At 36.6% G+C, this 23,212-nt stretch overlaps 2 protein-coding genes across 6 annotated transcripts; one reads left to right on the top strand and one right to left on the bottom strand.

Annotated features, from left to right (window-relative positions):
* Positions 1 to 21: 21 nt before the first annotated feature.
* On the bottom strand, positions 22 to 8,870 carry LOC135594051 (uncharacterized). Its single transcript, XM_065084469.1, has 12 exons — positions 8,712 to 8,870; positions 8,516 to 8,630; positions 7,617 to 7,692; positions 6,096 to 6,192; positions 5,084 to 5,186; positions 4,823 to 4,956; positions 4,564 to 4,741; positions 4,322 to 4,479; positions 1,516 to 1,725; positions 1,088 to 1,435; positions 802 to 928; positions 22 to 330 (listed from the first exon to the last, which is right to left on the bottom strand). Exons 1-12 carry the CDS (start codon positions 8,805 to 8,807, stop codon positions 179 to 181), a joined length of 1,794 nt encoding a protein of 597 aa, XP_064940541.1. The 5' UTR covers positions 8,808 to 8,870; the 3' UTR covers positions 22 to 178.
* Positions 8,871 to 11,067: 2,197 nt separating this feature from the next.
* On the top strand, positions 11,068 to 22,869 carry LOC103999498 (uncharacterized). Of its 5 annotated transcripts, none has more exons than XR_010479981.1 (14): positions 11,068 to 11,296; positions 11,807 to 12,012; positions 15,954 to 16,004; positions 16,991 to 17,121; positions 17,233 to 17,349; positions 17,487 to 17,609; positions 18,129 to 18,184; positions 18,612 to 18,787; positions 19,207 to 19,260; positions 19,913 to 20,022; positions 20,236 to 20,349; positions 20,637 to 20,762; positions 21,224 to 21,379; positions 22,576 to 22,869. XR_010479981.1 is itself a non-coding variant. In XM_009421257.3 (13 exons), exons 2-13 carry the CDS (start codon positions 11,836 to 11,838, stop codon positions 21,288 to 21,290), a joined length of 1,302 nt encoding a protein of 433 aa, XP_009419532.2. In that variant the 5' UTR covers positions 11,068 to 11,296; positions 11,807 to 11,835; the 3' UTR covers positions 21,291 to 21,489. The 5 variants fall into 5 exon arrangements, 2 of the variants coding, with proteins under 2 accessions (XP_009419532.2, XP_009419533.2); XR_672788.3 differs by having other exon boundaries at positions 11,069 to 11,296; positions 21,302 to 21,379; XR_010479982.1 differs by lacking the exon at positions 11,068 to 11,296 and adding an exon at positions 11,312 to 11,546.
* The last annotated feature ends 343 nt before the right edge of the window (positions 22,870 to 23,212 follow it).

The following is a 23,212-nucleotide window of genomic DNA, read 5'->3' as shown; positions in this document are numbered from 1 at the left end:
AGAGAGCGCAATGTCCCGATAGAGACAAAAATCAATAAGGAGTGTTATTTTGGTCTCAGAATCGCACACTAGTTTAAGAATTTTGGTCTCGACTCGTTAGAATTATAGTTTCCCCATTTTATTCTAAATAATTTATATAAACCTTGGATTCCTTCAGTGATGCTACCTACATCCTCTTTCAGTGCCTGAAGTGCCTGACATTAGTGAAGAGAAGAGAAACTCCATACTTGTTGCAGCACTCCACAGCATCTCCATCTCTGATGCTACCTCCAGGCTCTGCGATCACTCCGATGCCTTTCTCGCATGCCTCTTCAACCGCATCCTTCCAAGCTGCCAATGCAGTATTCTCAGTTTAGATGATAACATATTTGCATCTAAATTCTACTCAAAGCTAAAGCAGTAGGAAAAAGGGAACATATTACATTTCACCAACACAAGTATACAAATATGTTGTGTTCTGCTCCCAAAAAAAAAATAAATTAGTGCTTTCCATGCATTTGTAATTCATGACACAGAAGTATACAAAGTGTGGCCTCAGATAGGATGAACCCTATAAAGATAATGCATGAAATACTCCACAGCATCTCCCTACAAGTATGAAAGACGAACGGAAAGGCATCCACAGGATAATGCATGAAATATGTGAGTGTGCAATGAACCATTTGAGCAGCAGTTATATGATGGCCGAGAAGGAACTAGTGAGAATTTAACCAGATGCATACGCTTTACTGGTAAACATGAAACCTAATGCGAAATATATTTAAGAGAGTAGATCGTGTATCACTAGCATATATTTCTTACCAAACGGGAAGAATGCATCGCTAGCCAATGCAGCTCCTTTTGCTTCTTCTCCCGCTTTCCTAAAAGCAATTCTTAAGCTCTCCAGCCTATTTGGTTGACCACTCCCCATTCCCAGCATACAGTTATTCTGAGAAAAGTAGAAGACCCATTTTTTCCATTATGGGTTCATTTGGTTTGTTAGTTTGAGTAACAAAAGTAAACTTACAACATGAGGAACACAATATTATATTGCCACAAATTCAAAAGAAAACTAGCAGTACTGAAGTGGAGAAAATAAACAACTAACCTTAGCTATTACAATGGCATTACTCTTGACATGCTTGACACAAAGCCATGCAAACTCTGCATCGTGGAGCTCGGCCTCTTGTGGAACCCTTTTCGACATCACACTGAATTTGATATCTTCTGGGGTTAAGCCATCCGAGTCCTGAGCTAACCAGCCCCCACCAACCTGTCTCAGTGAGAGCATTCCTTTCTCACTCTTTTTTGCTTCAAGAATCCTCAAGGTTTTGGACTTCCCACGAAGAATCTCGAGGCCTTTCTCTGTGTATTTAGGTGCAACCACTATCTCATAAAACATTCGAGTCGCACCATCTGTTGGACTCCTAAATTCTCGAATCTCCTTCGCAAGATCCTGGACATTCGATTGTGTGAGATGAATAGATGTAAATCAACATACCAGCTAAATAAAATTTCATTTATATTGTTTCTGACCTCGTCAACTGTTGTGTTGAAAGCAACAATGCCACCAAATGCACTGACAGGATCAGCTTTTACAGCTAACCTGTATGCTTCAAGAATATCTTGTCGTGATGCTACACCACATGGATTTGTGTGCTTCACAATCACACAAGTAGGGCTCTTGAACTCTGACACACAATTCCATGCTGCATCAGCATCCAAATAATTGTTGTAAGACATCTCCTGCACCAAACGGGAAGGTATTAGAATATTGGCATTAAAGAACCCATCATAGCAAAAAATTCATACCTGAAGAAGTATGTGAAGGTTTAAAGCTAAACTGATCCTCAAGGCATTTAGATTTGACAGATAAAACATTCACATAGTCTGTAATCAAGTAAGAAGAAGAAATCTAACATGCAGCAGAACTTTCCCGCTTTTCTTTTTTGAGTAACTGCTCTAATTCAACATAGAGGGGATAGTTTTCATGCATTCAAGGATATATAATTCAGCCAAATGGATTATAAATCAAAACTAGACAGCACTTACTTCAACAAAGATATGAACACCATCTTCTACTAGGTTGGAAAATAGTTCTGCACACTACAATATTTTCCTATCAACATAATAGGTCAAAAAAAAAAGTTTTTTCTTTCTTCTCAACCAATCAAAACAGATATCCAATATAGGTTTATGGTCCAACTCAATTTCACTATCATAAAAACAAACTATTTCAACAGAAGAATCTTTGCACAACCACCCTATCTTAAAAGGTTGTGCTCATCAAAATTTCCAGGTGGCAATGGAACTGTTACATTTGTTAAATTTCTTGCTGAACATAATTATTAAATTCCTGATAAAAGCTATGGCTTTATTTGCTTACCATTTTTTTCTTGGATATCTAGAACTCAGTAATTGTTACTTCCATTTTCTCGTGTACTGAAGATAGTACAACATATACAAAAAAAAACTGATTAATAATAAATTGTCCATTGGAGGAATAGATAACAAAATTCGAGGCACTTTTAAAGTCACAAAATCCACTTTGCCACTTGAACTTGGCTTAAGTGTCATCTTTGTTTTCATGTCAATGAAGCAATCTTTGCAACAAAAGATTTAATATGATAAATTAAATTGTATAATCTGTACCAATACATATGCCAATCTCAGCAAAACACAACACTCACCAACATGTATGTGATCATTAACATTCTCAATAGAAGAGACCAAGGATTGAAATTTCGTGCCGATCGGCTATGCCGATCTTTGGCTGGTCCGGTATGTACCGGCATTCTAACACACGATACATCGGAAAGTGTCAACAATTCCAAAAACTGTTCAGAAAATCTATAAAAATACATGAAAATTAGGAGAAAAAAAAACCTAAATTAGGGTATTTTAATTAGAACTAAATGCAAATTTAGTTCTATTTCAATAAAAAATATTCAAATAAAGAAGAGATAGCGAATCTGTCTTTTTTGAACACTGATGAGCAGCTTAGCGGCATGTTCCAAACGGTTCTTCCGTTGATATTGAACAAGAGTGAGAATTGTAAGAAAGAGACAATGGTTGAGTGAGAAAGAGTGGTAGAAGATGTGAGATTGAAATAGGATGAAAGAGGGGGGAGGAATAGGGTTAAATAGGCATTCAAAACCAATTCAATCTGGGCCCTTGATTGATTTCAATCGAAATCCAACCACTAGGTCAAATTTCGACCATTTCACCCAGTATGAAGGGTGTATTGCTCGATACGCCCCCCAACTAGTATATCGTCCGGCACAGGATGCTTTGCATTCTAGTCAGCTATTGGACCGGTATGTACCACCCGTACTATACTGTTTCGGGCAATACGTCATACCATGGAAGGGACAATAATCAAGAACAGGAAAGAAAGAAATATTTTGACTCGCATGACCATATCAGATAAATATATGCAATTATATGGTCCATGGTAAGCTTGAGTTCAGCATAAATATAACGGGTTTCAGAAGCAAGAGAGAATGATTTTGACTCACTAGAAATTTCATAAACAGATGATTACACTTACAACTTGACGAGTTCCAATTAACCTAACCTGCTGAATTATAAGCTTTCAAAATTTTAGCCATTTCTTGTACCAAATATTGGCAGTTGGCAAAGTAACATGTCATCAACCTTTTATCGATCGTGGCATAATATTTTAAATTAGTTTCCACATCCCACAGCCACTTCACAACCTCATAAAACCAATAATGTTTAACCAGGGTTTTACATCTCGAGTATCAGACCCGTGCCGGTTGATGGTCAAACCAGTACAGGTATACTGACACATATTATGCCGGTATGTATTATGGTACCAAGAAGGGAAAGGTGGAGGAGGTGGCAGTTGACAGGAGGGGAAGGAAAAGAAGAGAGGATGAGGGTGCAGGTGCAGACGAGAATCAAGGAGGAGAAGAGGACAATTACCTGAAGGTCCAGCAATGGCAGGCAACCAGGTGGCTGGTGAGTGGGTGACACTGCATGTCATGAGTGTCCACATCACGCTAAAACCCTAAAGAATAAGACAGTTCGGAAAGGGACGGTCTGCGCCCCCATTCATGCTCTGATGAATAAGTACTGGCACACTACAGTGTTTAACTAAGTTGTGACAATCTTGTGTACTATGATGAGCAGCACACTACTGTGTGACAAACAAAATTTGCTAAAGTTGATAATGACTAACATCCAATAAAAAGCTTTGACTGCAAAAGTGGGAGATCAACAATCAGATGTAGGATCACAAAAAACATTTTAGTGACATCATGTCTAGTGTAGTAGGAGACGAGAAAATGTATCTCCATATGTCACAAGCCTTTCTCACCTTCCCATGATGTTGTATGGCAGTGGCAATACCACCCGAATTGACCACAGATATACTCTTGTCCCCATAAAATGCAGCATTCTGGTGAGGATTTTCACCATATCGAAGTGTACTTTTGAGTGAGAGTGGTACCGTAAAGCTGGGTGGAAGCTTTTCTCCTAAAGAAGACAATATCAAACAATAATTTTGACAACTTGATTATGAGATTGTATGACCCGAAAACGAGTGATAATGATGCTTACCATTCTCTGTTTGCTTCCACAACCACTCTGAGACAGCTGAATCATAAGTAGCAACATGCTGAAAAGCCTTCCAGGCCAGTTTCCTGCGGAACTCCTGATCATCTTGTTCTCTGCGCAGAAATTCCAAGACAGCTGGATAGTCTTCATGATCGACAACAACCAAAACATCCTTGTGATTCTGTCAAAATAATACGCACTTTTAGCAAATCTACATGGTGAGTAAGAAGTACCAATGTCCAATGACTTCCAAAATGATAACCTTAGCTGCAGCTCGTATCAAGGTAGGGCCACCAATGTCAATATTCTCAATTCCATCCTCAAAAGCAATTTTATTAGAAGAAGTAACTTTTTCATAGAATGGATACAAGTTCACCACCACCACATCAAATGTACCTGCAAAATATCTTCAATCCTAAAATATCCTATTTCTATGGCGTAGTGGATCATTTATGCCAAAATGAGATTAGCAAGATACTCAAAGAATGAACAGTGTAAAATAACATAATGGTGAACAACTCACCAATACCATGCCTATTTAAGGCTTCCATGTGATGATGGTGATCTCTTCGAGCAAGAATGCCACCATGTATGCTAGGATGTAAAGTTTTCACCCGACCATCTAGCTGCAATAATCAATAAGCCATTTCATTGTACATCATGTATCAGTATCAAAGTATAATTCTCTTAGTTTACCTTCTATTTAACACTTTCATATAAAGCTAAGAGGACCACAGGGCTTTCTATTTGTAGAGATATCACAAGACAACTACCTTTGAATTCCAATTAGAAGATTCCAAATAAAAGTCATACTGAAAATGAGAAATCTTCAAAGTTTAATTCAATATTGTAACTCAACTAACAAACAGGAACACAAAACACAATCACATGTATGACACACCTCACTTGAACCTCCTTGGAGACTAAATCAGAGACATTACAAAAACTATTTTTCCGGCTAAAATAGAATTTAAACTTGAAGCTTCCATGAAGTAAGCTGCAGGAATAATAAACAGTCACAAATTACAAACATTTCAGTGAAAAACAAAATACGTGTCTCAATCAAAGCCCCCGGAAACCCAATTCAAAGTCAAATGGACCAACTTCACATCATGTAGTTGGATTATTTGGCAAAATCATTTTAAGTTTTAACTAATAAGTCAGTTTGGACTGCACAATGAGATGCTTTTCTTTGTTGATACAAAGAGAGCAATCATCCCTCCAATTCTCTTTTCTGTTCCATACATGATATTTTACATACATCTTCATAAACTAGATAGATCACAATAGTTGAGTTTGTTCTTTCGATCTAAGCCATCATTTTTCCAAAAAAAAGAAACAAGACTTGGAACTCGTTAAGCTATCACAGGGTGACAATAAAAGAGAAAATAAAAAGACAGCCACATAATCAAGTTACACTAAATTTGCTCCAAGTTCCAAAAATGCAGAAGTTAACTAAAATATTTAGGAAAAGAAACACCTATGATGATGAGACAACAAAAAGTAGTCAATAGAAATAACTTAATTAAGTTTACCATCTCTGGGAAATGGGTAATATCTTCAACCTTGGTGACAGAGACACCAGATTCTTCTAACGAGGATGCTGTGCCTCCAGTTGAAACAATAGAATACCTACAAGAATATAGCTGTCTGTGAAGCCATGCAATAATAAAATTTAAAAACAACTGTAATCCTGCCCGCCACAGGCTGAGTTACATGTGAAAATAACTGCAAGAGACAGATCTCAAGAAATGTAGCTGAAATAAAGAACAGTATAAATCTTGAAACTTAAAAGCAAGATGACCATGAAATGCTAATTGACACATCTACAATACCACCTAACAAATTTACACACCAAAAGAGTAAATATATATCCAGTCAGAACTCAAGAAAAAAGTCCATGTAAATGCTTACAGGGAGAAAACAACAAGTGGTTAAATTATTGGTCTGCCAGCTTTCCATGGTTTACAAGGTACACATAACTAGTCAGTAAAATTATAGGTTTTTTCACTCACAAGGAATTGGCTCATTAGGTGATGAAGGTGATTATTAGTCATATGTGCATTTTCTTGAATAAAGGTAGTCTATATATTTTTCTGCTCACTGTTGGTATGAACTTATCTTATGTAAAAGCTACGGGCAATTCAGGCCCTTAGGTCACAACAGGCATAATCATGAAGCCACTTCCATCCATGCACCTCAAAAAGAAGTTTATTAATACCTTACACTAATTAAAACCATGGCTTTCCACATAAAACCAAATTAAACACCAAAAAGATAGTCAATGTTTTGGTCAAGCGATAAGGTAAGGCCTTTTCCGAATTGTTCCAGGCTTTCAGCCACTTCCAAAGAAAGAAATGTATTTTTTTCACCCAGAAGAAATGTTATTGTGACACAAACCTCTATTAATGTTACAGGACAACTGCTAATTATAGTGAAAAAAGATATCGAACAGTTCATCAATCATCAAGTGTTTAATGAAATATTCCAGAGAGAGATCTAAATGAGACATCATATAACTCTCTTGAAGGGCATATTGGCAAGCCATTGGCTTTTAAATTACAAGTTTACCCAAAAAAACTATCGAATGAGTTGGGGCAGGAAAGATACTACAATCTTGTGTAGAGAGGGTGTGGGCTCCTCTTTTGCATTGACATCCAGTAATTAATCAACAGGTTGGCTAGCTCTTTATCACTCGGTGATGCATACCAACCAGTAATTGAACAAACTTCTGTGGAGGATAGGCACTATGATCCAGCTCTATTTGAGGATAAGAATGTCCTAAACAACAAAGAAAAATTGAACTGAACTATGCCAAAATCTCTTGAAGAAAAGTTAGAGCAAAACTAGAAGACTACAGTTTGGATCAAAAATATTCATTTATATGATAATATATTTTGCTTTCAAGCAACCAAGGAAGAGACCACCTACTACGACGTAAAGAATCTGAATACAATCATATAGATAACAGGTAATCATAAAGAATAGACATCGTGTGCTCAAATTTTGAAAGCCATGCCAAATATGAAACTTCAGGAGGTAGCACCAAAACTCACCCTAAGCATTGGAGTTCATTTCCAAGAAAAGCTAACTCTCGCTTATCTGACAATGATATTAATGCTTGCTTGTGCCCTATCAATAAGGTTATGAACATTAGCCGATAGACTGAAAAGAAACATCAAAAACCAAAAGAAATGGCTTTTTTTTTTTTGCAGGACTCTAGTCTAGATGTACTTAAGATGGTACATGTATGCACACATTTCCCCCAATATTACACACAGACTTAAAGCAGAAATGCTGACTGCAGTAGTAACATATATAATGGATTATAAACACCAAAATAAATGAACAAATTCATCATACATGTACTACCTTACACAAAACTATATACAGACATGAAGCAGAAAAGTATCACTTGCATACCTCAGTTGTTTCAGAGAAAATTTTCTACTTATGAGCTATGCTCATGTCAGTGATGATAGCGGATGCTTTAATAATTAAGCAAAAATCATATCACGTCGGTGTCACGAGAGGATGCATTTAAATTTAGTTCATTCCAATTTCATATGTTGAAATTATTTTTTTGGAGATTACAAGAGAAAGAATACAATAACCACCTAGGGCATTACATCAATAGGCCAAGCAGCAGACCATCGGGCACATGGCCTTGTTGAACTTTGCTCTTCCCTTTTGTGTGACTCCTAGTTTCACCGTTTAATTGTTCAATTCAACTTGAGCAAAAGACTCTTACGGTCCATTCAATCAGCAACTATTGAAAATCCCATATTATCAAATAAGACGCATAGAAATTAAATTCCAACATTAGATTTTAACGCGATGCTGATGTAAATCGCAAACATTGCACTCTTTCCCCCAGACAATCGGAAAACAACATGAGGAATTCGGTTTTCCGTTCAAGAAACTCAATAACAAAAGAAAAGAAAGCAAACAATACCAGTAGATAAAGCAGGAGAGGGGGCCTTCTGGGTTTCCACATCAGCCATGCCTCTGATCGAACTGCGAGTCACAGTAGAATATCGACACCGAACGACAGAGAGGAATATTCGATCCTGTTGCGCAAAAACAAGAATACAACACCAAGTCGGTATCTTGCACCTCGGAGAGATGGACGGGAGAGGAGCGAGACTTACTTGTCGGACGCGTTGAAGGCACCGACGGGTAGAATAGACAAGGCGGCGAGCGGCTCCGTTGGCGGCGGCGGGAGCGGCGGAGAGAGAGAGAGGCATCCTTTCCCTTAATTTATTTCCGCCGTTGGGACGAATGAGAAGCGGAGAAGGATTTATGGTAGGCGGGAGATCGACTTCTTAGGATTACCTATGTCTTCGCCTGGCACGAAAGTGGGACCCATCTATGAAGCGGCTTCAAGTCCTCGACGACGATACGGGGCAGGTAGGCGTCGGGTGACGTTTGAATGGGTAAAAGAACTAGCACAGCCATACCCAATCAAATTAACGGGTGAGGACGCGTAGAGACGACAGTGGGATCGGTGGGGCTCACGTCCTCCATCGAGTCGCCTCGGGCACCGCCAAAGCGGGTGTCGGAGAAACGGGTGTGTAAAGTAATATCGTTCAAAATATAGTAATTTTGGATAGGATTACAAAGATTAATCATATCAAAAAATTTATAATTCAATCTTAATTAATTTAAATGTTCATAAATCATAATTTTAGCTTATATATATATATATATATATATATATATATATATATATATATATATATATATATATATATATATATGTGTGTGTGTGTGTGTGTGTTAAAGTTATACAAAATATCTTATTTTATATTTTTAAGTAATTTTAAATAAAATTTAAGAATATTTTACCATGTTTTGAATTAAAGGATACAATATCCTTATTCTGTGTATGACCTTAGATTTAGACATGTAATTTTTTAGATGATATTTTTATTATATAATTATTATTATTATATATTTAGTTATAATATTTTTGAATAATTTTGACATTTGATTAAGAAATATGACATATAGTCATCGTCAACATGTATCCTCGTTTAACTTACACTTTAATCTCATTCAACAAATATGTAACATATGGGGATCTTCTCTTATAAGACTAACCACATAGCACATAAGAGGATATGATTTTTCTATAGTATTGATGGAGAAGTCGACTTGATATTTCGTTATTTTGCATAGTATCCTTGAGTTTAAGATATGATTTAATAATCTCATTAGATATCATTAATGTACAATCATTTTTGGTATTTATCATGATCTCGATTCGATGATTATCTATCACTTACTATGCATATTTTTAACAATAAATATTTGACTAAATACATTTAATCTGACATTCGATTGAATCATCCTTGTTCTTACTAACTTAAACATCATATTTATCATATCGGATATGCTTTCAGTATAGTTTTTGTAAGGTATCAGGTTGAATCCTCTAGTCTCCCAATATCTCAACTTAACTCGAGATAAAACTTGAAACTAGACCTACATGACTTCGAATACACTCTACGTATCTATCATCAAACAAAAAAATGTCATAATATCACCAAATCAAAAACACTATAACTCTAATTAAAAGTATTCTAACATATTTTTTTATTAATTAAATATTTATACTAATTACAACGGTGTTGATGTATTATAAAATAATTAATATGAGAATTTGAATTATTTTAGATGAAAATTATAAAGGTATTGGCACATTACAAAATAAAAACATGATTAAAAAAATTCTAATTTCTATTTTTTGTGTTACGTTTAGGTCCGAATATAGTAGAAAACCTTATAATATCTATAATAATTTATTGTGAACGAATGATAACAACAAAATAACATATCATCCATTTATAGTGTTTTTGGATTTGTTGGTTTAGTAATAAATATAGTTGTAAATCAACACGGCAATCATATTTAGAAATATCATAAATAAAAAAGATACTGCAATTTTATTCGGAAATACTATGATGATAGATCAATTTAGTCTATATTGAATTTTGAGGTAATATATTTTTAAGTATATTTTGATCTTTTTATAAAAAAAAATAAAATTATATTTTGAAAAATATAATTAAAAAAAAGAGAACCGGGTTTAATTGAACCAACATGGGTTTGGACCGCGTAGAAGCGGATTTTGTTGGGTTGGTGGCATTCGCCACGTCTATTTCGATCATTGCTCCAATCGCCGTCATCAGACGTCACTAACTCCTTAATTACGTTGGACAAAGTTACCCGCCCACTTCACCGACCTTCTCACCAACAACCAGAGCTCTTACTAAACCTGTAGCTAAGAATCAGGTTTGCGAGCGAGTAAGTATCGGCGAGTACTTCAAATGCTCAGCCCTTTCGACGAATTGTTGTCGCCAGGTGGGCGGTTGCCGTAAATATATGTAAAGACACTCACCCGAACGTACCTCTCCTTTATAACCCGAATCTCTGCTGGGGCCCGCAACTCCCTTCAATCTCACGGCACGGCTGGTAAACTTGCACTCCAGTCATCCCAGCCTTCGCTGCTTCATTCGCCCGAGACCGAATGCCTATTGCCCGTCTCTGTCTCCTTTGTCGCTGCTGCAGTCGCCTAATGCCCATCTCTTATCCATCTCCTTTGTCTCTCATCCCGTAAATTAGTAACTCCACCGATCCCATCGATCGGTTTTTTCTTTTGCTCGAAGTAAAGCGGCGAGAAGAAAGAGGACGGGTTTTTATTGGATCTTCTCGCCTGTTTTCATCGTTCTGGGTACGTCGCCATTACCATCGATTATTTTTGTTTTCGTTTGTCAGCGGTTCGATTCATGAAAATTGATGCAATGGTTTCTTTTTGAAATGAAGAGGTGGATAGAGATCTTCTGGATCTCCCCGCCAGAATGTCCTCCTCCTCTCCGTGCGATAACTACGTTTTGGGTCTTTTTCTTTCTTTTTGGAAAAATGAACTAGTCTCGTAGAATCTCCAATTGTTTCTCGGAATCGTGTTTTCTCGAAACAAGGAGGTAAAAAGAAAGCGGATACTCCTCGCTCCAATCTCCTTGCCTACTTCCACACCTCAGGGTTCTTGGATCTTATGTATTATTATTATCTCTTTTTTTTTGGAAAAATGATGGGATAACTGCGTAGAATCATGGAGCTAACGGTTAAGATTTGTCGATCTTTAGGCACATGCACCATTTATACTTCATTTTATTGCTTACTGAATTTTGTAACGAGGAATTCTTTTTTGTCGATGCTTATGATGCTATCTTTCTGCTGTTAGATCATTGGACACATCCGAACAATTTGGAGATGTCGGTGAGCTACAAATATTGGGATGATTGTGTGGATCCGGAGGAGATGCAATTGTTGTGGAAGGACGCGGATGTGTGCAAGGAATGGATCGATGCGGGAGAAAAGATGGGGAAGAAGGTTCTCCTCTCACGAGATCCTGAGGGACAGCTGTATCTCACGCAAACAGAAATGAGGGTATATGATTAATTTAAAACATCACACTTTTTTTCTGCAAATATAGTTGTGAAGATAGAAGTAACGCTGCCCTGTTTTTCTTTTTTCTTTTTCCTTTCTTCTTTTTCTATATATTTCTTAGGTTACAAAGTTTTTACTAAATTCAATCATGCAGTTCATAAAATTCTTGTTGTACCACCGAAGGACTGTTTTGCTCCGAGCGTTTGCAATTCAAGGCAATATTATCTTTCGTGCTCTAGAATGCTCAGTTTATTTGGTGCTGTTGAATAAAAGTACCAATCCACTCCTTATCACCAGTTAAGTTGCTTAGTGTTTTTGCATCTACCCAGTAAGTACCTGAAATTGGAATTGACGAGAGACAAACAAAGGAGGTTGTGACTTGTGAGCAGAAATATCAGGTCTTTTATTGATGATGATTTAAACTGAAAAATGGTGGAAACTTGTGCAAACATTTCCAGCTGTTGTGCATCACTTCAAGGATAGGATAGAAAATAGGTAAATGGAAATATGTTATTTCAAGGTCTGCTAGGAGGTTTCCTGTTCGTGAACACACAGTACCTGGATTAGTGAGACCAAGTGACAGCGTTGCATTGACATTGCAGGTCAAAGTTGTAGAGATAAGATTGCGGGTGAGAAGGAAAGACATAAAGATCCACGTCATGAAGAAGACAGGGTATATGATATAATGGAAATTGACTTGAGTACCACAATTGATTGTATCAGATAGCATTTTATCAGCCAATTTGATCTGTCTATTTGATCCCAGCTTCAAAGTTCTAATAATGATTCTGGGATTTTTTTTTTTTTTTCTGTTGCTTCTTCAAGTATTCTTCATTCTGATTTGATTAAAATCTTGAGTGGATTAATGTCCTCTATCATGCCATGTATGGGTTTTGTACTCCTTTTCATTTTTTCTTGAACTGTAACCTCAACAGCAAGTATGATTTTTGTCATAGGTGCAATTTCACTAGTGCTTTTTAGCAAAGATTTTAATTTCGAATAATATCGCCCATACCGGGTGGTATCAACCTGGGTGCGACGAGGGAAGAAGAAGCGTCGAGGGAGAATAGGAAAAGGCGCTCGAAGAAGAGGGAGAATCGGGAGAACCTCGATGCTTTCCGATCCGACATTGCCCTCCCTCGATGATCCCGATCCAAAAGGTAACGGAGAAGCGACGGCTCGGCTTCTTCTTCGCCGAAGTGTCACGCACTTAGCTGGTTTTGCCTAAGTCGTGCGGCACCCTTGCATGTCCGTTCGTAAAGGTCAGCCTCCCCGAAACCTCCTATGGTCCCTTAAGACCTATAAAAGAGAAAACGGGTTAGAGAAAGTGTCTCACTCGGGATCCACAAGCAATCATTTTAGTAAACACTTTATAGCCAATGCAAATTACAAACAGACTTTATAAGCTTTGAACGATCGCACAACAAAGGTTCCCAAATGACACAACCTTTGTTTGCAAGCTTAGGACGGCCACCAAAACCAAAGAAAATAGGGCTGCTAAGCCTACTGCTAGCCCTTTATATGCTGTGCAAAATATAAACAAAACCGAAAGACACGGACATACATAAGCATTACATCGAATACACAATTTTGTCCATGACAGAAGGCCGAAGACACCTGCGACTTTTGCCATGTTCTTTGTCGAAGGCTGGAGATGCCTATGGCCTTCGCGACGTTCTTCGTTGAAGGTCGGAGACGCCTATGGCCTTCATCGAAGGCCGGAGGTGTTTGTGGCCTTCGACGAATGCCACAGATGAGGAGAAGACCGGTTTTCTCCTCGTCTGACACGATAAGGAGAAGAAAAGGAGGCGGCGTCGTCGAGGCAGCATATGCTTCCTTTTTTTATAAATATTATATATATAGACACATGCGTATCGAGCGGTACACCCTAGCGTGCCGCTCGATATGCTTATATTGTACCATACCGAGCAAAGCTCGAAACACCAGTACGATACAAAATTACGAACCTTGTTTTTTAGTTTTATAAATTTCATGGCATATCTTATAGATTACCTTCTAAGTTGAGCGTTTCTTCAATTTTTCCCATGCTGCTTTGATTTATTAAGTATAATGAAAAAAAAATGCATCCGTAACAAGCATTTTTTGCGACAACAATATAGAAGACTCGCTCGTTCATCTCCCTTGTCTTCAATCTTAAGCATAAACAAGCTCTATATGCATGGCTGATTATAGGATCAATTTAGGTGATTGGAAATAATTTGGCGTCGAACCACAGGCTTGGATCATGGGATTAGCTGACTATTTATCGGAAAAGGATACATACCCATATGCAGCTTTACCTGCCTTAGATACATGTGGGTTCCAGCAGCATGTGGGTCCCACATGGTCCTACTTTGCCTCTATAATTGCCTCACAGGTATGACAGTGAGGCACCAATGCAGTTGGAAAACCACTGCTTTTTGTTGGAATACAGCAGGGGTTGGCTGGAACTGCCTGAGATGGTTCTGGGCCTGTTAAAACAATCTTGAAAAATTTATGAGAGACCCAGCCATTCACGAGGGTGGCCAATCCAAGTTCACTTATTTATTTGGTCGTAATTCATTTCTTTGATTTCACTATAATGTTCACTCTTGTCTGTTTGAGGTGTAATCAATTTCTTCATTATCATAACTGCTGCAAAGTTTGTTCTCTAGATAGATCTTCCAACCAGCTTCTTTAAGGTGAATTATCGCAGGCAATTAATTCTAATGATGTTGGTCTTGTTGCTTTCTTGTCCTTGGTGCTGCTTATACTAATTTATAGGTGTTAGACCTTTTTGCAATAATGTTGCTTAATACTTCTTGCTTAATATTATATGCCTTTTCTTTTTTGTTCATGATGATACAATTCTTTTGCACCATTAAGTTTCATATGATTTTCAACTTTATGTCACTGGCTTCTTGGCTGATCTAATTTAGTACTGTATCTTACTTGTCATGGTTTGCCATCCTGGTGGCATGGAAAATTCATTTTAGGATAGAAATGCTGGTTTTGGTCGCTACTGGTCAAATATTAGTCCATGCTATGCTAACATATGCCATAGAGCATCTATGTTTTAATTCTTTTTGACCTTTCTGTAAAGATTTTTGGTTCTCTTGAAGTTTCTTTGCATTTTAAATAAATAAATAAAAGATAAGAGTGAAAAGAGTTATATTAAATCAATGACCATGAATCAAGATTCAAAGCACACAAAATAGTGTTTTACATTTTCATTTAACTAGAATGAAATTTTGTTTGGCCCTTTTAACTTATTTCTTTATTTGGACAAGTTTAATATATAAACACCAAGTTCATATTGCTTTTGGATTAAATTGCCAGCATTAATATCTTTATCATGAATTAGAAACATATGCATGGTGCTAGGTGGTTATCAAGTAACACTATAAAGGTCATTGGATGTAAAAGCAAGGTTCGCAATACCGTACCGTACCGGAGTTTCGACCTGGGCTCGGTACCGGTACGGTACGGTATACCGCTCGGTACACCCAGGTGCTACAGTACTACTACAGTGTCGGAACGGTAACATATGGTCTGCGTACCGAAAGTCTGACGGACCGGTACGTACCGCCCGTACCGGGTGGTACGGATCGGTACTGCAAACCATGTGTAAAAGATTAGGTTATATTTAAGTTTTATAATCGCAAAATTCTTAATGAAATAACAGAACACTGGGAATTGCTTGTACCATGTTGGTCAGCATGACTGACCATTTGGAATCGTCAGGCCAGCCATACCTTCAGTCTAATGGCATGGGATATGACAGAGCAACTCATTGCCTATGATCTTTATTAATCTGTGGTTTGACATTGTCTTCATGTTGACTACTTATAGCCAGTCCATGCCACCCTTCTGTCATTCACTCTTTCATGGTTGTTGAAAAACTTCTTTGTTAATGCTGCTTGTTCATCTTTCTAATATATAAGTATGCATCTTTCTTTCAGGCTGTTGCTGAAATTGTTGTCCATCTGCACTTCAATTCACAATTGGCATCGGTACTGCTTGTTTCATTTGCATTTTTACTTCATTACAGCAGGTATTAATTTGTGATTGATGCTTGGCTATGTTGGCTGAAAATTGTTGCTGAAATTGTTGCTTGGCTATGTTGGCTGAAAATGCTTCTTTGTTTCTTGCTTGTTTCGCCATAATGTTGGATACATTATTGTGGTCTATTTGATTGAATTTTATATAAATCTTTTTTTTCTGACATAGAGACAGTTTATTTACATATCTCTATGTTCTTGATTCTCATACTTTTTTGCAAAATTTTACAAGATCTATCTTTTTCATCAGTTGGCATGATAAAAATTCTGAAGAGCATTTGGCTTCTTGTTAATGTTTTGATAAACTTGTGCTTGAATGTTTTGAGTGAATGCATTAAGTGAGTTGATCTTTTTTTTTTCATAAAACTAATATAAATATCTGTTTTCTCATTCCCCTAGCTTTATGCTTTCTTTGGTTGATCTTCTATTTTATAATCCCTCTTCTCTCTTATGTTGCTGCACCTCTATTTACTTAATTTCACTTCTTTATCTGCAGCGACAGACTGACAGCAAAGCAGATGCTTTATCAATAGACATAACTCATTTGTTATGTCTGGAGTTTCTTGTGTCATATCTGTGTAATTTTTTAGTACCCACTTTGGGTTTCAATTCTTTTTACCTTAAACTTCACTTTGGATGTGACCTTTTCCTTCTGGTTAAATTTAAGCATTTCTACTTCACTTTCAATTTTTTAGATGTGCCATGTGTGTAATGCACAGAAATATAATGCATTTTATGAAATGTTTTTTTTATCATAGGTTAAGTATTCTAGTCTTATGGTTAATGCACAAAAAACAATAGTGCATTTGTAGGAAATGTTCTTTTGATCATAGGTTAAGTATTCTAGTCTTATGCAGCCATTTTAGAAATGCTTATATTAGCCATTGAAGATACTATTGTTCCAAAATTTTCAGCATGCATCTCTTCTTCTACTGCAGGATATGATATGTGCTCTTGCTGAAATTGTCAGTGACAGACAACTTCAGGCAGAGTATTATGATCGAAAGACAAAGCAGGCTAGAATTGGCATAATGCAGATAGCTCCAGAAAATGCAGAATGGCTTGTCAGGTCTCATACATGCAAACGTCCTGATAACTTTGTCAGCAAGTAGAATAATCTTAATCTTCTAACACATGGATGTGATATGATTTTTTGGTTGAAATCTGATAAGTTTTCTAGGGAAATGGGCTACCGGAACTATGAAATAGAGGGAATTTCAACATTGCTATTCAGGCCATTTGTGAACGTCTACTTTGGAGCAGCTTATCTTAAGTGGCTATCCTATTGTGATGGAAAGTACGTGTAAGATTACAGATGGTTGTAGTAAAAGCTATTGTCTGTCTTTCTCCTTCCATCATAGTAATACCTTCCTACTATGATGATGTGTGTTAAGATATGTTAAGTTATAAATCTGATTTGTGCTGTTGATGCAGAGAAAGGACTGAAGAGTTTGTCATTAGAGCTTACAAAGGGGGTATCAAGAAGGCTACTCATAAGTCAACAGCTGACTTTTTCCAGCGTTATCTATCCATCAAACAGAGTTTGCTCCCCAAGAGGTTGTTAAATCTGAATAAGAAATTCACTCATGTTTATATTTGCAAACATGGATACCAAAAGCCTTGAAGTGCTCAACTGCAATTGGATATTTGAAAAAAATGAGCTAGATGCAAAATTTCTGTTTGCTGAAATTCTGCAAACTTATCGCCAATACTTTTGAGGCTTTTTGGACACCTCAGAGATAAGTTACTGAAAATTGCCTCAATTCTGGAGAAGTGTGGTCTCTTGAACTTCAAAGTTAAATTGCCATTAAATTATCTCCATATGCACTACTTCTTGCTATCCCAATGTGCTTGTAAGCTTGACTAGCTAGCTGAAAGATCAACTGTCTATAACAGTTAGATTAATTGGATCTTGAGGTGTATAATTTGACCTGAACCATCCCATATGGATGGCACAACTGGAGTTTTTTTCTCTTAGTACTTTGTTACTCATGCTTTTTTTCAGTTAATATGAATTACAATTTGCAAACATTTGTTTTATTTTTTATTATTTCCTTTTTTCTCTTTTTTTTGCAGGGAAGAGGAGATATCTGATGCTTTGCATACTGCTAGACCAATTTCTGTGACTTCAGGTTGTAGTTCATTTATTACTGAATAGGGCTATCAGTTTATAATTTATAAGATAAAGAAACCACTACATCAGCCAATTGCATCTCCAAGACTCCAAAAGTACAGTTTAAAGTGTGTTTGTCCATTTGTTTGGTAATACTGATGGTTCCGTTTGTTTATTTGTTACTAGTGACATTTTGGCTTACTAGTGCCTTTGTTTTGTGGTAAAATAAAATAAAGTTTAAAATTTGATTTCTGAATTTATATTTGCTTGATTATGTGATGGTTAACTTGTTTTGTTAAGTATTTAATTTTCATTAATACCCTTAAGAATATGTAGTCACGATCTCTGAAAACGTTAGTAGGCCCTTTTAATTATAGTACATCTTTGCATCTCTTTTGTCATATGGTAGAAGAGTTTGACTAAATGATATTGTTCTTTTCATATAGGATCAGGTGAAGGGTGGACATACTGGGACTATAGAGTATCATCAGAAGACATGGAAGAGCTTTGGAGGCATCCTGAAGTTCTAAAAGAGTGGACAAGATCTGGTGAGAGACGTGGGAGAGTACGCTTCTCTCATGATTCAGAGAAGAGACCTTATCTTTCTCGAGTTGAAGTTAAGGTAAAATTATGCAAAAAGAAACTTGATCCATACATAGCATATACTGAACTAGTGAAGTGCTCATCTCTGGTCCACACCATCAAGTACAGTTTTTTGTGGCTTCAAGAGCACATGCAGAATTCTTTCTGGTACATGATTTCATGCCATACGCAGAACTAGTTAAGGAGGTTTTTCTTTGTCTGTCTAACTGTTAGTCTGTATAGTATATAGCATAGCACATGCTTCAAAGCAGACGTCATATTGGTTAAGTCTTTTTTGAATGCCGATCTTGTGCTCATAGTCACCTTGTTGATGAACTCTATTTGAATGATGGTTATATGTGCTCATAGGAACTTATATTAAAATTTGATTTTATTGCCTAAATTATTTTAATTTAACTTGTAAAAGGCATCTCAGTTTCTATTAATTCCATTTTGCAGGCTGTTGCTGAACTAATTATTTCACGATACTTCAGTAAAAGAGGAATAAAACCAGTAAGTTTTATTGCACAGTGTAAAGAAATTTAGAGTTGCTGCAAACATTAGAAAAGATCAAGTGTATGCTCTTTATTCTTTCTTGTCTCTTGAGCAATTATGTCTTTGGTTGTTTTGTTATGAACAAATGCCATCTTGATAATTCACAAGATGATTCTTTAAGAATATATGTGAACCTCATTAACTTCCACCTGTATCCTATCAACTTGTATTCTTGCTTATAATTCCATCCAATTTGAGCCTGTTTAACATTATTTTTGTTCTCAGTTCACCTGCTTTAAAATTTTATTTTTTATTATTATTTTTGTTTTATTTGAGTAGTTTCTCTATCTTTGCAAGATTTATTCTCTGGAAAGTTGTCCCATATCATTTTGTTTGTAGCTGATTCTATTTCCTGTCAATTGTAATTGTTCCAAAATAGTCTCTCTTTTTTTTCTGATTCTCTCTCTCACTCTCTCTCCAAGTTTAATTATTGCATTGAGCTTGTTTCTCTGTTGATTCATTTTCTTAGTTTTCTTATGAAAACATTCTAAGAAAATATTACTTCTGCATCATACAGTGAGCTGTTCATCATTCATTAAATTAATGAGATCTTCCATCCTTACTGTGGTGTTTAATTTGCCATCCACCTCTAATGGTTGATTTATGACAGACAGCTCTAGCTGCTCTTGCTGAAGTATGTAGCATGCGATTTGTTAATGGTGTTCGTGCACGTACAGGATTAATGGGAATTGATTATCCTACTGCTGCCTGGCTATACAAGTTAGTCCTTGACTATGCTTAGCTTTATCCTTCAACGACACTTGCCAGTATATGAGTGCAGTGATTGCATTTTCTAGGACCAAAATTTGCCCCATTACTTTTTTTGCATATTTCTTTCTGCGTGTTTTAGTTGCCATGTAACTGACTGTTCTGGAGCATACTGTTCTGATGCTATGCATATATGTATATATACACTAATTATCCTATCTGCAGGGATGTTGGCTGTCGGGCATATAAAGTTATGTCTGTTGATGATCTCTATAATCCATTGGTGTCCATGTACTTTGGTGCATCTTATTTGGCCTGGCTTTCGCATTATGAAGGGAGGTTAGTATTTAAGTACACAAATGAAATTGTCCTATAACGATTGAAGATTTTGCATCATGATGTGATTACAGTGAAAATGGTGATGCAGATTGATGGTAGATAGCATGGTAGTATTATATTTAATTTACAGGCCGAAGATAAATTTATTGGTCTTGCTTATATCATTCAAATCTATCGATGATGTGTAATTTGTGCATTTTCTTTAATAAGGGCATATATTTTAACTGCTTTAAACTTTTAATATATTCAGGTTATCTGATTCTTTCTGTTACATTTGTCCTACCCAGAGAAAGAAGCTATCAGTTCATCGTGCAGGCCTATCTGTGTGGGCCAGAGAATGTAAATCTTCAGGAGACAGGCCCATTTTGGAATAGATTCCAGCAGGCCTTATGCTACTATGAAGATCCAAAAAAGTAAGTTTAGTTTATTTTTTGTCTTTTACTATCCACATTCAATAATTTCGAGATAGTGTCTATCATTCACTTGAACAAAATTGTGGTATCTCTTGATAGATGTGTTCTGATAGGAGTAACTCAATTTAGATGATGGAAATTGTATATTTGCATGCATTGTCTAATCATGTCGCAACCAGTAGATCTTGTTCTCATGGCCACCCAAATGAAGTGGACATGTAATTAAGTGTTGATATTTATCTGTGATATTCTAAAATCTAAAGACCAAATGAGCTGAGATTAAAATGCAGACTTGGTGTAGAGAATTCTCGTAAATTTGAACTTGTGCTGTGACATGTCACCTTCATCGCAAGATTGAAGTACAGGTGTTATGTTATATTAGATAAAGTTTTAATCTTTCTTGTCTTGTTCTTGTCTCCTGCCAAACTGGACACTATTATCTGCACCAAAATTTGTTTCAGGTGTATATTACTGTTTCACAACGTGGTTTGTATTACTAGTCAGGATTTTGTTTACAATTCTGGCTGACATATCTTCAGGGACCAAGGGAGCTGCTGCATACTATGAAACATTAAAACTATCTCTCAGTATCTTCTTGTACATCTATTACTGCAAAAGTAAGATACTGTACTTCAGTTCCACATGCATTATCTATTCCCCCTTATATTCGACAAGACATGATATTATAATGCTATTTAATATCAGCAGTTGATTGTGTTTTTGTTCATTCGTGGTGTTATTTTAACCTTTTCTATAGTTGACGTTTGACAGTATGTGGTATTGGAGTCTACTGATTCCTATAGCATTTTCAATCACTGTTAAGAGAAATATTCTTGTGCAGCATATATTCATTAAAAGCTTTGAACATCAGACAAGCATATATTAGATACATGTAGGATTAGATGACACTTGCGACTATAATAGCAAGGTAAGAGTAATGGTGCATTTTCATTAGTCATATATTTTCTTCTTTTTGATGAATTTTGTGTTATATTTGCTTATATAGCACATTCTTCAAAATGGTATAACTAGCATCATATTGAATCTTCTACTTACATCATCAGAACACTCAAATGTAGTTTTCAAGGACTGACTACTGTACACATTATATGAACTATATAACAATAGTGCTTTGTGGTGCTTCATCCATGGGAAAAGTTCTATTTTTGGAATGTTGAGGTGGACACGGGGTCACCAGAGTACTACTTTTCAGTTGCAGGATGAGTTGGATGATCTGGAAGTAATCCCTTGAACTTAGAATTGATCACAAGATTGGTGCTTTACAGAACTCTTTTATCAGAAAATCTAGAATGGTTCAGTGATTAGGATCAGAAGGATTGGATAATTGATGCATGATCTTTGTAGATGTAATAGCTCTTCAATTAAAGCATAGTGAAATAGCCCAACCAAAGTAATGATTAGTGGCTTCTAACAACAGCACAAATTAAATGTTGTTTTGTTGAATGCTTTAAACATCCTAAAACCTGGTAGTGAGAGAGCTTCTAAGCTCTTAGTGAGATAAGGGGTTGTTGGGTAGCATGATGAAATTTAATTTCTCATTTGATGCAAGGCGAATCCTATTCTAGTGTACCCAATATCATCGTGGAAGATGAAAGCTCTGTTTTTTTTTTTCTTTCTATTTTTATTGCATTGCTATAAGTTGTTTTTACTTTAATATATTGTCATTATTTTTACAGTAATCTTTGTCCTAGTCACTCTAGTGTTTTTGAGAGTTATCCATTAATTATAAGTTCACCTAGTTTGTATAGAAACGACATTGAAGTATCAATTTGGTTTTGGTCTAATTGATCAGGTCGATGATCTCTGCATCAACTGGTAATTAATGTAAGGGTGCTGGATTCCTAGATTATATGATTTCGGATGCTGTCTCATACAGAAAAATATGTTTTGGTTACCTACCTCACCGTCGATGGACTACTATTGAAGAAATTGGTTTTTTGTTGTGGGTGCCAATTCATTTGGCTCTTTAACTCATAAACTTCATTGGAAATCAGGCCACACTGGCCGTAGCTTAATGTTCCTTTTCCTTTCTTCAAATGCTGTAATTATGTGTGGAAATATTTCCAATACATGACAGATTAATACTCGTCCACATGACTCAGCCGTGTACCATAGTTTGCAGTTGAATCGTGTTGGCTATTATGCACACATATTGCAGCATTATTTGGGCAACTTTCTAACTTCCATCATAGTTCGTTCAGCTATCGTATTGAAACCACGTTAGATCCGTGCCATGCACACGACGACAAGTCTGCGGACCAAAACGCGCGACGTTGTGAGCTTCTCTGCAGACCTGATTGCAAAAGGCGGTGCCGTCCTCGAAACCGTAGCGGACGAGAGGTCGATGACTCTCCCCACGCACCACGGTAGGTTCGTCTCTACGCCGTGGCCGGGTACGGAGGTCGATCGGTGGTGGTGTTTGTACGGGA

The sequence above is a fragment of the Musa acuminata genome, chromosome BXJ1-9 (assembly GCF_036884655.1).
Source record: "Musa acuminata AAA Group cultivar baxijiao chromosome BXJ1-9, Cavendish_Baxijiao_AAA, whole genome shotgun sequence".
NCBI classification, from domain to species: Eukaryota; Viridiplantae; Streptophyta; class Magnoliopsida; order Zingiberales; family Musaceae; genus Musa; species Musa acuminata.
The sequence above is the reverse complement of the archived record's forward strand: the minus strand, read 5'-3'. Positions and strand labels throughout refer to the sequence as shown.

Excerpts from the sequence above, each read along its gene's own strand:
- LOC135594051 (XM_065084469.1), bottom strand. The coding sequence starts at position 8,807 with ATGCCTCTCTCTCTCTCCGCCGCTCCCGCCGCCGCCAACGGAGCCGCT. Across the intron at positions 7,693-8,515 it reads CTCTCCTGCTTTATCTACTG|GGCACAAGCAAGCATTAATA; the intron begins GTATTGTTTGCT and ends CCTTATTGATAG. Across the intron at positions 5,187-6,095 it reads TTACCCATTTCCCAGAGATG|CTAGATGGTCGGGTGAAAAC; the intron begins GTAAACTTAATT and ends TGATTATTGCAG.
- LOC103999498 (XM_009421257.3), top strand. The coding sequence starts at position 11,836 with ATGTCGGTGAGCTACAAATATTGGGATGATTGTGTGGATCCGGAGGAG. Across the intron at positions 20,023-20,235 it reads ACTGCTGCCTGGCTATACAA|GGATGTTGGCTGTCGGGCAT; the intron begins GTTAGTCCTTGA and ends TCCTATCTGCAG. Across the intron at positions 20,763-21,223 it reads TACTATGAAGATCCAAAAAA|GTGTATATTACTGTTTCACA; the intron begins GTAAGTTTAGTT and ends AATTTGTTTCAG.